Raw genomic sequence first — 14384 nt, 5'->3', positions numbered from 1 at the left:
GATCCAAGATTGTTTTAAAAAGGAATCAATCGATTATATTGATATTATAAAAAGGAAAACCTTGTATTTAAGATACGGCAGACTTTACATGAAGTTTAGCACTTTTAATGATAAGGACTTTAAAAGATAAATCTAATTGCCCATCTGTGACGTCATTGAAACAAAAATGGTGAATATCTGCGGTGGCGGAGAAAGGTCACAACAAATGCAAACGCCACAAGACAATATCATTCATTACAACGCAACAACTTTCGGCTACAGCACGATTGCAAAAGCAACAACAAATACAAACGACACAACACAATAATATAATAATTTGAAGTTACAAAGAACACGTCCGACGCAACAGAAGTGACAGCGGAGCAAGTTACGCGACGCACCAACTCCCTGAACACAACACCGAGCGACAACACAACAACTAACAGCCAGGGAGAAGTCATTTCATCAGAAAGAAAGAAATAGAAGAGAGGGATGGAAATTAGGAAGGGAGGGACCAACATCATCAACAAGGTTTAGCTACCACACACCCGTGTCGCTGTCCAGGGCGGAGAACAGATACTGTATGGCCAGGTCCATGACCTTTATTTAGCAGACGAATCTACTATTAAAATGCTGGTTACAGTACTTTTATCGTAAATGTCATGAGTGTTGAAAATGTGAGTAGAAAAGGTTTCCTCTTGTTAATTCAACCTCAAGTGTTTCTTGCACTTTATTCCAATAAGACGTGAATGCATTCATTGTTTACTTGCTGGTTGTATCCATAATTCATGTATATGTAATTCCCTTACAAGAAATACCAGGAATATATGAAAACTTCACCTGCAGTGTCCTGTATGCACTATTTATTTATATACTCACACTGCTTGATTGTTTTTGTTAAAAAATAACTGAATCGATTTCAACTCACCGATTCGTTTCGGATCTTATCGTTCTAAAAAAATAATGTCTCTGAATCTTATCGGCAACCACACAAACCGTTACACCTTTACGGCAACGTATACAACAAAGGCAAACTACAAAGTAAACAACTATTGCAACCGAAAAAGTTAACTAATTATTGAGGCCAACTAAATACCAATTAACCAATCAAAGTTGATTTATATAGCACTTGATCGCAAATGCCTCAAAAGGGCTTCACAAACAACTATTCCAACCTCAAAAGTGAATGTTGTAACCTACAAGGGATACAATGATTGCAACCTACAAAGTACACATCGATTGTTACCTAAAAAGTAAACAATATTGTAACATACAAAGTATCAAACTATTGCAACTTCAAAAAGTAAACAACTAAATATTGTAACCTACAAAATGTACAACTATTGCAATTTACAAAGTAAACAAACTTTTGTCAACCAAAAAGTAAACAATATTGTAACCTACAAAGTATACAACTATTGCAACTTAAAAAGTAAACAAGTAAATATTGGAACATACAAAGCATACAACTATTGGGAACTAAAAAGTTAACAACTAATCCTAAAATGTAAACAAATAAATATTGAAGCCAACTATGTATACAACTATTCCAACCTCAAAAGTGAATGTTGTAACCTCCAAGGGATACAATGATTGCAACCTACAAAGTACACATCGATTGTTACCTAAAAAGTAAACAATATTGTAACATACAAAGTATCAAACTATTGCAACGTAAAAAAGTAAACAACTAAATATTGTAACCTACAAAATGTACAACTATTGCAATTTACAAAGTAAACAAACTTTTGTCAACCAAAAAGTAAACAATATTGTAACCTACAAAGTATACAACTATTGCAACTTAAAAAGTAAACAAGTAAATATTGGAACATACAAAGCATACAACTATTGGGAACTAAAAAGTTAACAACTTATCCTAAAATGTAAACAAATAAATATTGAAGCCAAGTATACAACTGTTCCAACCTAAAAAGTAAACAATATTGTCACCTACATAAAATACAATGACTGCAACCTACAAAGTACATAACAAGTTCCACTTAAAAAGAAGAAAAAAAACAATATTGTAACCTACAAAGTATACAATGATTGCAACTTAAAAAGTGAACTAATACATATTTAGGCCTACAAAGTCTACAACTATTGCAACCTAAAAGTGAACTACGAAAATATTGTAACCAACGAAGTATACAACTATTGCAACTTAAAAAGTGAACATGTAAACATTGTAGCCTACAAAGTATACAACTATTACAACTTAAAAAATGTGAACATATAAATATTGTAACCTACAAAGTATACAAATATTGCAACTTGAAACGTGAACAACTAAATCTTACAACCTACAAAGTATACAACTATTGCAACACAAAAAGTGAACAACTAAATATTACAACCTACAGAGTATACAACTATTGCAACACAAAAAGTGAACAACTAAATATTACAACCTACAGAGTATACAACTATTGCAACACAAAAAGTGAACAACTAAATATTACAACCTACAAAGTATACAACTATTGCAACTTAAACAGTAAACAAATACTGTAACCTACAAAGTATACAACTATAGCAACCTACAAAGTATACAAAGCAACCTACAAAGTAAGCGACTAAATATGGCAACCTACAACTATTATAACCTAAAAAAGTACACAACAACAGACGGTGTGCCAGCAGCCTAAGAGTTCCTGGTTCGAGCCCCACGTTTGGCCATTTTTGCTCTCTTGTTCGGGCCTTACATGGTAGCTCCCGCCATCAGTGTGTGAATGTGTGTGTGAATGTGGTATAGTGTCAAAGCGCTTTGTGTACCTTGAAGGTAGAAAAACGCTATACAAGTACAACCCCTGTAACCTAAAAAGGATACAACTTAATATTGTGACCTAAAAAGTTAATTTTCCATCGGGAGATATTTGTTGTTTTTTTCCCTTCAAAGTAGCAGGAGAAGAAGAAAAAAAGGTTGTGTGTTGAAGTAGTCCTTAGTTGTAAAATATCATTCTTACAATTCCAAGCAATTTTCAAAGTACTTTGTATGCGTTTCGACTAAATACACACAAATATACAGAAAAAAAAGTCATTTCTAAGTGCAGTAAAAGTTATTTTGAAACCAATTCTGAGCACGTTGCAGCATTTTACTGCCGTGTTCTATGAGACATTTCTGCAAATATGTATAGTTACTATTGTGATGATGCTGAGGAGATGATAGAACACGCTAGAAACAATCAAAAATGATGCTTTGTACGAGAAAAGCAATTGAAAAGGACAGCTGAACCTTTTAAATGTTTTAACATTATGAGAGCCCTCTAAAGATGAAACACCACCAACATAATCACCTTTACACACTAATGCAATATAGGAATGCAGCCTGAGGCTGAGCCAATCAGAGGCCACGATACTGAACCGCACGACGTGGCGAGGGAGGACCGCACTTTACTGCCGTCTTCTATTAGTCAGCTGGGCAAATAGAAATGACCGCGATGACATCAAGCAGAATAACACTTTCCTGCACTACTGTAAAAATGAAAACGTTATTTTTTTGGACCATTTTCGCCACTTTTGCAAGAATGTGGGAATAAAATGAAAGTAGTTTCTCTCAGCTAGAAGGTGCACAGGCGAGTATGACCGTGGGACCATGAAATAAGTCCAACTGGTGCTAACCAGTCACTCCACCTGAGGGGGTGCTGCATTCATCAGTGCAGCCTACACACACACACACACACACACACACACACACACACACACACACACACACGCACACACACACACACACACACACACACACACACACGCACACACACACACACACACACGCACACACACGCACACACACACGCCAAACTGGCTGGGTCGCATTCAAGAGCCTCTGTGACTTCTTCACCTCTCGTCGGCCATGTTCAAACAAGCCGAGAAGAAGAAAAACGTCCTCACTGCCAACTCGACATAAACAGCGTCAACTCTCCTATACGACGACGACGACGACAAAAGAAGTCGGTCGTAAGTTGAGTCAATTCAAAACAACCCTGACATTTTCTTTTCTCTGCCACACTGGCCTCGGCAGAATAAATTGGTTTATGAATAAATGTGCCTTCTTGCTGCCATCTTGTTAACATTGCTGCTTTTGTGCAAATCTTCCCTCCTCTTTCCAGCCCGGTCTGCTTCAGCTTTATGCCCGGGGGCATATATTAAAAATACATATGGAGGGAGATAATGCACACACACACACACACACACCCAAGGCCAATTCGTTAAGGATGTCCCCCGCTCGTCACACAAAAATAGCCCAGAAACGGTAAAGAATATACACAAAATGTGTGATATATTTCATTCTTGAAGCGTATTCCATCAAGCGGCGGCGGAGTCGTTAGGAGAAAATAGGCCATGTCTTCATCTGACAGTCAATTAAAGATCTGCATCGGCGCCCCCAGGACAACATGGTCTTCTTGGTACACCTAGAAAAACCTCAAGGGGTCCTTTAACACGTCCTATAAGGCCGACCTATCTATAGAAAAAAACACTTTTGACAAAAGGAACCCTCCAGAGGATACAAGGAGCCCTTCAAAGAGACACTTAAAGTCTGTTATTTAATTCTCTTTCTGGATTAAACGAGGCATTATCTAGCGGGGTGATCTTTGCTCATTTCCATAATCACACACACACACACACACACACACACACACACACACACACACACACACACACACACACACACACACACACACACACACACACACACACACACACACACACTGCCTCCCCCAAGCCTTGCCATTCAGCCTCTCCCAGCCACATACGGAAGGTCCACGGATTTAAATGATTTAGTTTTATGTCCAGCAGTCCGACTCATCCTTTGGTTGTCCTCTTTCTTGACCTGGGGTGCCCAAATGTTTGGCCTCCAAGGGCCAAAGTTGTTGTTTTTTTACCATGCAACAGCACCGTGACTGAGTAATGTAGCCTCATGCCGCCATATATAAATATTAGGTCGTAAAAAGTCGTCACACATCGTGCCTAATTAAACTTTTATGCATATTTTTCACCCCAAAACATTCAAAAAGCTCATTTTCTGTAGATTCTGGCCATTTCCAGGTGTTGTTCTGTAACCAGCCCCCCCTACATATTTCATCCCATCGCTTTCGGACTTTACCCAAACCCATTAGACGTACGTAGAATGCTAAATGTTGAAGCGTTTCGGTTTTCAGCACAGGACGTGGCGACCAAGATGATCCATCTCTATAGAGCGTCAAAAAGTCACAACTTTACCGTAGAGCAGGGCTCTCAAATTCAAATTCAAAACGCCTGTCAATTTATTATTTTTTTTTAATCTATAGATTTGATGATAAAAATAAAAAAATACAGCTCAGTCACCAGAATTTTACCATAAAATTGACAGTTTTTTTCTTTGTACACCAAATTACTGCAAATTGAAAAACTGCACCACTGTTTTGCGTTAAAATTTTGGTGACTTTTTTTTTTCATCTATAGATTTGATGATTTTTTTTACATACAGTTCAGTCACCAGAATTTTTTCCATAAAATTAACAGTTTTTTTTTTATTTTAAACCAAACTACTGCAAATTGAAAAACTGCACCACTGTTTTCACATTAAAATTCTGGTGACTTTTTTTTTTTCATCTATAGATTTGATGATAAAAATAAAAAAATACAGTTCAGTCCCCAGAATTTTGCCATAAAATTAATTGCTTTTTTTCTTTTTACACCAAATTACTGCAAATTGAAAGACTGCACCACTGTTTTGCGTTAAAATTTTGGTGACTTTTTTTTTTCATCTATAGATTTGATGATTTTAAAAAAATACAGTTCAGTCACCAGAATTTTTTCCATAAAATTAACAGGTTTTTTTTATTTTAAACCAAACTACTGCAAATTGAAAAACTGCACAACTGTTTTCACATTAAAATTCTGGTGACTTTTTTTTTTCATCTATAGATTTGATGATAAAAATAAAAAAATACAGTTCAGTCACCAGAATTTTACCATAAAATTAATTGCTTTTTTTCTTTTTACACCAAATTACTGCAAATTGAAAGACTGCACCACTGTTTTCATGTAAAAATTCTGGTGACTTTTTTTCTTTCATCTATAGATTTGATGATTAAAAGAAAAATACAGCTCAGTCACCAGAATGTTACCATGAAATTTACTGTTTTTTTCTTTGTACACTAAATTACTGCAAATTGAAAAACTGCACCACTGTTTTCACGTTAAAATTCTGGTGACTTTTTTTTTTTTCATCTAAAGATTTGATGATTAAAAAAAATACAGCTCAGTCATCCGAATTTTTTTCAAAAAATATATTGTTTTTTTTTTATTTTTGCACCAAATTACTGCAAATTTAAAAACTGCCCATTGTTTTCATGTAAAAATTCTGGTGACTTTTTTTTTTCATCTATAGATTTGATGATAAAAAAATAAAAAATACAGCTCAGTCATCAGAAATTTACCATAAAATTAACAGCCTTTTTTTTCTTTCAGACCAAATTGAAAAACTGCACCACTGTTTTCACGTAAAAATTATGGTGACTTTTTTTTTTTCATCTATAAATTTGATGATAAAAATTAAAAAATACAGTTCAGTCACCAGAATTTTACCATAAAATGAACTGCTTTTTTTTTTTTTTTTACACCAAATTACTGCAAATTGAAAAATACACCACTGTTTTCACGTAAAGATTCTGGTGACTTTTTTTTAAATTTTCAATAAAATCTACAGCCATTTTGTACAGTGCATTACTGTAAACTAAAAAAAAACAAAAAATTAATTTTACCGCAAAATTATTTAATGTAAAATCCACGTGAAATTCCTGTTTTTGCAGCGCATTACTGTAAATGAAAAAACGCTGCCACTGATAATTTTACCGCAAAATACTTTATCGTAAAATCCACGTAAAATTCCTGTTTTTGCCACGGGTGATTTTACGGTAAATTTCTGGCTGCCATGTTTTTAGATATATCTACTGATTTTTTAAATTTATTTTTTACAATAAAATCTACAGCCATTTTATACAGTGCATTACTGTAAATTGGGGAAAAAAACCCTACCAGAGTTAATTTTCCCGCAAAATTTTGGTGACTGAGCTGCTACTTTATCGTAAAATTCCACGTAAAATCCCGGTTTTTGCAGTGCATTACTGTAAATGGAAAAACGCTGCCACGGATGATTTTAAGGTCAATTTCTGGCTGCCATGTTTTTAGTTATATCTACTGAATTTATTGTTTCTTTTGTCATCAATGATTTTGCAGCTTGAGTGAAGTCAGTACGAATGCGTGTTACCCTTTGGCGGGCCAAACAAAATAACACGACGGGCCAAATTTGGCCCGCGGGCCCCACTTTGAGCATCCCTGATCAAGACACTTTTATGCAAAGAAGAGCCAATAAAAATCTGCATGATAGCAATGAACTGATATCTGTATTTAAAGACGCTATAAAGGAACAATTCAATAGGAAACACTGCAAAACAAAACCTCTCAATCTGTGCACAAAAAGGGAGTGGGTTATGGAGAAGGGGGGCTGGGGGTGTGGGGGTGGGGGGTGTACACTCTCGATGAGCAATGTGCACTCATGTCTGAGGAGAAACACCGACAAGACGCCTAATGAAGCGTGCAGCGGCTCCACAGTGGACAAACTGCGAGGGACCGGGGCGTCTCAGCACCCTCGCACCCCGCTGCCGCTGCACTCTGCTGGGCCGAGTGGTGAGGGGGTGGAGGGTGGGTAGTAAATTAAAATTGACAGGAAGGAGGTCAAGTTTATAGCGCCATCTTGGCTAATCTCACACCCCGGGTTCAAGTCTTAATGGGCCAATAAGAGCCACATTTATTCAGAAAACGTTCCATTCCGATGGAGACTCTTAATGCATGCAAATAACAGCCGAGCGTGTGTGTGTGTGTGTGTGTGTGTGTGTGTGTGTGTGTGTGTGTGTGTACCTGGTCGAGGGCCACGGAGGACCTGGTGATCTCCTCGCTGTCCGACTTGGAGCCCCCCTCGCGGTCGTCGATGACCAGGTCGATGGGCATCTTGCCCTTCAAGCAGCTGATGTACCGATGGCAGAAATTGTCACACAGCTCGTGGACCTGGCAGGTACATGGACGGGAGAGGCGTCAATAACAACAACAACAACAAAAGGCACAACAGTAATAAAGCACAGGTGTACCAAAGGGCGGCCATTTGCAGCCTTTACTGCTTATTTTGTAACGGGGCCCACATTTAGTCAATGAAGCCACGTTGCACTTCTAAGTTTGTAGTTCTACTAGATCGCTTTTTTTTTTTAAAGCATATTCCACATATTTGGAGCTAAATTTCCAGCATAAAAACAGCTACATGAACTGAAAATATCAACACTATACAATATTAGCCACTATAGAGGAGACCGAACCTATTCAGTATCATGGCCACTGATTGGCTCAGCCTCAGACAGCATTCCTATATTGCATTAAAGTCTGTTATTTCATGCTTAAAGGGCTCTCAAAATGTGAAAAAGTGTATTTGGAAGGTTGTGAACAGTTTTATGCTGTATCAAAATATTAGATTTGATTAAATTTAACAGTACGGCTATAAACACCAGAGTGAAATTACAGCAAAAAGTTGGAACATAACGAGAACAAGCAGATATGTTAATTTATGTCAATATATTTATTATTTCTAAGCATTTGGGATTGATTTTGGTGCAAAAATGCAAACAAATAAAGCTTTGATTTTAATTAAGCGGGCATTCAAAGGTGCTGTGTGGTCAACACAAGGCAGTGGAAACACACACACAGATTACACAGAAAAGAACAGTTAGATTAGAAAAAATAAACAATATTTCTTAGTTGGCCAGAATATTAGGCACACCTGTATCATGTAGAACTTTATGAACATGAATCATTTTTCAGCCAGCAAAATATCATGTTAATAAGTCCAAAAGTTGTTTTCATGAATTCAGACAGATTTATTTGATTACATATGCAGCTTTTTTTTTTTTTTTTTTTTTACATGTCAAAACTTTTTATTTATTTTTTTTAAGTGAGATCACGTGACTCCCCACGCCAACACAACACCCCCCTCCCACGATGGAGATATCGCTGGAAATTGGCAGTGACAAGGCGACTCGTATGGGGGCCCACGACGCACTCAACACGCGTGTAGTTAAAAATAAAATAAAATAGAAATCAAAACCACCACATCAACCGCACCAGAATGACGTGTAAAAAAGGTAAACACTCAAATTTTCATGCACTTTCACTTTTTTTTTTTTTTGCAAACAAATACAAATAAAGCAAAGCTTGCACAATGCGTTGCGATTATTAATTTTAATATAATAATTCGCATGCAAGGAAGCCGATCCTCCCCCCGGAAGGTCCAGCATGCACCGGTGGTTACAAACGGCGTCGTGATTGATTTGAACGCTAATTATAAGCGACGAGCAAAACAATACATTTATGCAAATTAAGCATGACTAAAAAAAAAAAATACAATTTTTTTTTCTTACCTTTTCCAGCTCCAGCAGGTGAAACCGTAAAACCTGAATGGCTTGAATCATCTGTGGAGATTGAAATAAATTATTACAATTCAAATACTGCAAAAGTTACACGCAAAGATTGCATGGAAACACTTTCCAGCGACTATTGCTATTATTATTTAAGTGCTGCATGGAACACAATCCGAAAATTAAACTTTTTTTTTTACTCACCAGATTATCCAGTTCTGGATTCGATGAAAATAAAGGTTTTTCTGCACGGATCTAAAAAAAGGGGGGATCCCAAAAAAAAAAAAAAAAGCATGCATTTAGAATATAACAGGAGGGAATTATAATGAATAAAATATGTAAATTTAACAAAAAAGCGTGCAATTATTATTATTATTTTTTTGGTTAAATGTTGACCTGTTTTGCAAACACCGCGATGTCTTCGTTGAAGGACTCCGACGAGCAGACGTCTCCTCCGGCCACCCCGGGCTCTCTGGGGGTGCACGTCGCTAATTCACATTTCTCGAAAATCAGTGCAAGCAGGGGGAACAGAGGGTGCCTGCACCAACACACACACACACACACACACACACACATTTTTAGAAGAAAGAAGAAGCATGCACACATTACGCACAATAGCAAATGTCACCGGGGAGAAGAGCGCCGGGGTCAAGACGACTCCAGGCTGGATTTAGGCAGCCATGCCACCCCTCCCTTCTTTCTTGCAACAACTCGCCCGTGGGGAGATGCATGCAGAGAGGCTGCAAAGTGCAACACGAAATCTGTATTTGTGCTTTTTTTTTTTTTTTTTGCACTGGAGTTTGTGTGCATTGCACACATAAAAAATATAAGAACGCAAGATAGTATTCTATGGAGTGCAAACAGGTTGAAACACTCCTATTTAATAGTTTATCAGTGACTAAACAATGTGTAAAAAAATATTTCTCTAACTATCCATAAATAAAAATGACTTGTTTCATTCAGCATGCTGCTTGTTGAATTTGTAAGAAGGCACATTCATTCAATTATCTACAAAAAGCCTGTAATTATTCCACTTAAATGTGAAAGAGGTCATTTTGTCAAAATTAGGACTATACAAATGTATTCCGATGAACACTAATAACAATAATAGGTGGTGGTTGAAAATATGTTGAGTTAAATTTTTTTTTTTTAAAAGCACACAGAGCTCCAGTGAGTGCTAGCGACTCGCCGAGCCACTCTACGCCGACAACCCCTCACCGTCCCCGGGCAGTGCGCGCAGAGGACACCGCTGCCCTTCCCCATGAGCCACAACTTTTTTTTTTCTTTTTTTTTTCTTCTTCTTTCTGCCACCTCCTCGTACCCGTATATGGCGTCCTTGTCCCTCTTGAGAGCGTCGTTGACCGACGAGCCCATGCTGGGGGGCATGGTGTTGGTGTGGGCCGTGTGCGGGTACTGGTGCGTGTGCAGCTGGGGCCCGTGGTTGAGGTGCACGGCCTGCATGGAGCGCGCTCCGTGCGGGTCTCCGTACATGGTGGTGGGGATGCCCACCCCGTCCATCCCGTAGTGGGGCAAGTCTTCGTACTGGACACACACACACACACACACACACAACTTATCATGCACGCATGTATTGAAAAAGTCCAAGTTTTTCCCCTTCCATTATGATAAAAATTTTAGCACTTTTTTCTGAGCATTTGCAAAAAGAAAAAACTAAAAATACTAACTTAAACATATTTCAACAATGCCATGATTTGATCAATTAAAGCTTGTAGTGGTTTGGACTTGATTTAAACTTACTTCAACATACTTTTGTATAGTGCAGCTCAACATTAAGCATTTTAAACATTTTAAATATTACACAGTTTCTGCCTGCAGTCTTTTATTTGTGCAATTTTATGCCTAAAAAAAAGACAAAAAAAAAAGGTGTGTTTGATTTAATACACCAAACAAACCAAAATAAGCTTCAAAAGTGACAAACAACAGCATGTCCATTTTAAAGGCATTGAGGTACCCCCCACCACACCTCGGCGTGGGGGGTACCAAAGTGGACGTGACAGATTTTTGCACCAGGACGTGCAAATCAAATCATTTGTCGTCACCTCATGACTAAATATGGCCTCGTTGGCATCAAGCTTATGTTGGAGGGACTTTTATTTTGGAGGGGTTAGGTTTGGTTTTGGGGTTACGGGGAGGGGGCGCAAGTGTCGTCTCGCATCTTGGCAAATGTTGAGATCTGGGTTTGCACCAAAGACTGCCAGAAGTCATCTCAAATCATGACTATAGTTTGTGCAACAACAAAAAAAGGGCTTTATTTTGGTAAGTTCTGCAAAAGACAACAAAATGTGTCCCAAAAGTGACAGCACAGGACTTTTGTAGGCGTGGAGTGAACTTTTAAAAGAGTGGCTATAGTTCTAGTTAGTTCTGGTTAGTTAGTTTAGTTACGTACCCTTTGCGCCATAAGCCTCGCTCCGGGTTCGGGATTTGAGTCCACTTAAATCCGCTCCAAAGCCAGCCTGACGAGCAAAATCGCAACGCAAATCCAAACAAAAAGGCAGGTTTTTTTTTCTTCAACAAAAACAAAAACAAAAAAAATTCCCAGTTTGGCTTTTTTGTGTGTGTTTTTGTTTTTTTTAAACTTCCAGCCAAGTAGCGGTGCAGCCTGCCAAGTTGAGCCCGGCCAAGGCGACTCAATCCTCGGCTCTCCTTCTGTGGACGCACCGGTGGTCCGAGTCCAGTAGCGCCCAATTAAAAAAAAAAAAAAAAAGTCTTTTAAAAAAATAAATTAAAAAAAAAGAAAGCTTTAATGGAGACACCCGGTGACTCTCATGGCTGGTCTCCGTGTCTCTGCGGGGCTGCTCGGTGGGTCCTCCTGTGCGCGGAGCTCCGCTGCTGGGGTCGACACCGGCTCGGCGTTTCCCGGGAATGAAGCGTGTCTCCTGGCTTTGGTTTGCTGCACGCTCCCGCGGCTTGATTTACTTATGCAAAGACAGCCCGGAGGAGCTGAAGAGCAGCAGCAGCAGCAGAAGCAGCAGGAGGAGGAGGAGGAGGAGGAGGAGGAAGAGGAGGAGGAGGAGGGCTCATCCTGAAGGCTGGGGCTTTTCTTAAAGGAGCCACGATCGATTTCGGGCGTGTGAGTGCGTGCTGAGCACCGGTGCACGGTTTGGACCGGACTGCACGAAACCGGAAGTAGTGGTGGCCATAACAGGTCGTCACAAAGAGCTGGGCTGCAGCAAGTGGTGGGGGGAGGAAGGAGAACCAGAACCAGTACCAGAACCGCCAGGAACCCAAAGAGCCCTGCAACCACTTCAGGGTCAAACATGACTGCACAAAGTGGATCGAGGCAGTAAAAAAAGTATTTTAGTGCATCAGGAGTTTTGTCTTGTATAATAAGAGCATGCATGCGTGACATTCTTCCAGCGTGTGCACACCGAGCAGGTCCAGTTCGGCAGGTTCTGGGGCCTCCTGGAACAATCTTTTGACCCCCCCCCCCCCCCCCCACCCTCAGTCCTTCTTCCTGCGTGGTGTGTTTGCTTGACACCTTTAGTGTCGTTCAACAAAGCATCCATGCGTGAATAAGGTGCATTAGGGTTGGTTTGCTTTAAATATGCATAACTTTAATTACCTGCTTGATTATGCTTTTAAGTCACTTTTGGCAAGCAGTTCGATTTAAAAAAAAAAAAAAAAAAAAAAGTTCCGCCGGTAACCCCCCTGCTGCAGCCGGGAATGGGTCAGTCCAGCCTGGCCGCTGCTGGCCAATGACAGCCGGGCTCGGGTGGCTCGTTGGAGGGAGGGGCTCTCATTGGCCGCTGCACTGATCGATGCCCGAATGATTGATCGATCGCCCGGAGGCCACATTGGCGAGGTAGTGCAAAAGGAACACTTTTAAAACTTTAGGGGGAAAAAACACCCTTTTTTGTTAACTTTGAACAAACTAACTAAAACTACATTAAAAAATGACATATTTTGCTCAATATTTAATAATCCCTGTTTGCTCAACATAACTTCAAATGAATAGTACGCTCCACTTTTTCCTAGAGTGCCTGTATTAGATGCATTTTATTAATTATAAATGACGACTATTTTTGTATATAAACTCATGTTTATTCAAACAATATAGTTATAAAATATATTAAATGCTAATATTTACGGTGGTGTGCATATTTCAGTGTGCTTGGGGGTCTTCCTGCACGTCCATCCACCCCCTCATATGAGTTGCACGACGCGGTTAGACTCTCCACGCTCACCGGGACAACGTGGAGGAGAGGAGCCCGGGATGGTGCGACCAGACGCGGGGAGACACGAGCATGCGTGCGGCGGTGCAGCTGGACGAATTTTGTCCCACTTCAACAATGAGTTCTAATTCACTTTCTGCTTGTTTTAATTATTTCAAATGCGTCTAAATGAGTATATTTCCCTGTGTTTGCAGTGGAATCCACATATTTGCAGACATTAGCATACAAGCGGCCCCTATCAGCACCTGGCCCCTGTAAAGTCACACCAGAGGCATCATGAGGCCATTAGGCTTCAATTAGCGCCAATAAAACTTCACTTTCTCTGCTTTTAAACAGGGGCGTCATCAAGAGGGGGGGGGGGGGGCTCGTTTTAGGGTTACTGCAACACAATGAGGCAACAAATGTTGCAAATAGTGTGGACAAAATGTGTTATTTATTTGTTGGTGTGCATTTATTTTAATTTTGCATTTTTGTTGGTGCAGGTCAAACATTTTTAAACGTGCTGAGATGTGCAACAGGCACTTATAAAAAAAATAAAATAAAACCCAATAAAAAAAAAACAATTTAGCCTAAACTTTAAAATAAAAATATAAACACTATAGTTATTAACAGTTTTAATAGTGGTCTATTTTGGACTAATATTTCCACAATACACTACTTATATACTTGCGTTATTAAATGGTGACGTCAGTGTTAATATTGAAACAACATGTTTTATTTTCCCGTATTTTTCTGCAGTTTTTACTTCAAACAGTGTGTGAGTCTC

At 39.1% G+C, this 14384-nt stretch overlaps 1 protein-coding gene across 1 annotated transcript in view; it reads right to left on the bottom strand.

Annotated features, from left to right (window-relative positions):
* Nucleotides 1-12368, bottom strand: part of LOC133657784 (homeobox protein Meis1) — a 237049-nt gene extending 224681 nt beyond the window's left edge. Inside the window, exons 1-6 of the mRNA XM_062059515.1 lie at nt 11833-12368; nt 10747-10967; nt 9822-9963; nt 9630-9680; nt 9429-9479; nt 7885-8031 (exon numbers count right to left, since the gene is read on the bottom strand). Coding sequence (XP_061915499.1) covers nt 7885-8031; nt 9429-9479; nt 9630-9680; nt 9822-9963; nt 10747-10967; nt 11833-11844 — 624 coding nt within the window. The 5' untranslated portion in view covers nt 11845-12368. The remainder of the gene's footprint in view (nt 1-7884; nt 8032-9428; nt 9480-9629; nt 9681-9821; nt 9964-10746; nt 10968-11832) is intronic.
* Nucleotides 12369-14384: the final 2016 nt, after the last annotated feature.

Source organism: Entelurus aequoreus, linkage group LG09 (assembly GCF_033978785.1).
Source record: "Entelurus aequoreus isolate RoL-2023_Sb linkage group LG09, RoL_Eaeq_v1.1, whole genome shotgun sequence".
NCBI lineage: Eukaryota > Metazoa > Chordata > Actinopteri > Syngnathiformes > Syngnathidae > Entelurus > Entelurus aequoreus.
The sequence above is the reverse complement of the archived record's forward strand: the minus strand, read 5'-3'. Positions and strand labels throughout refer to the sequence as shown.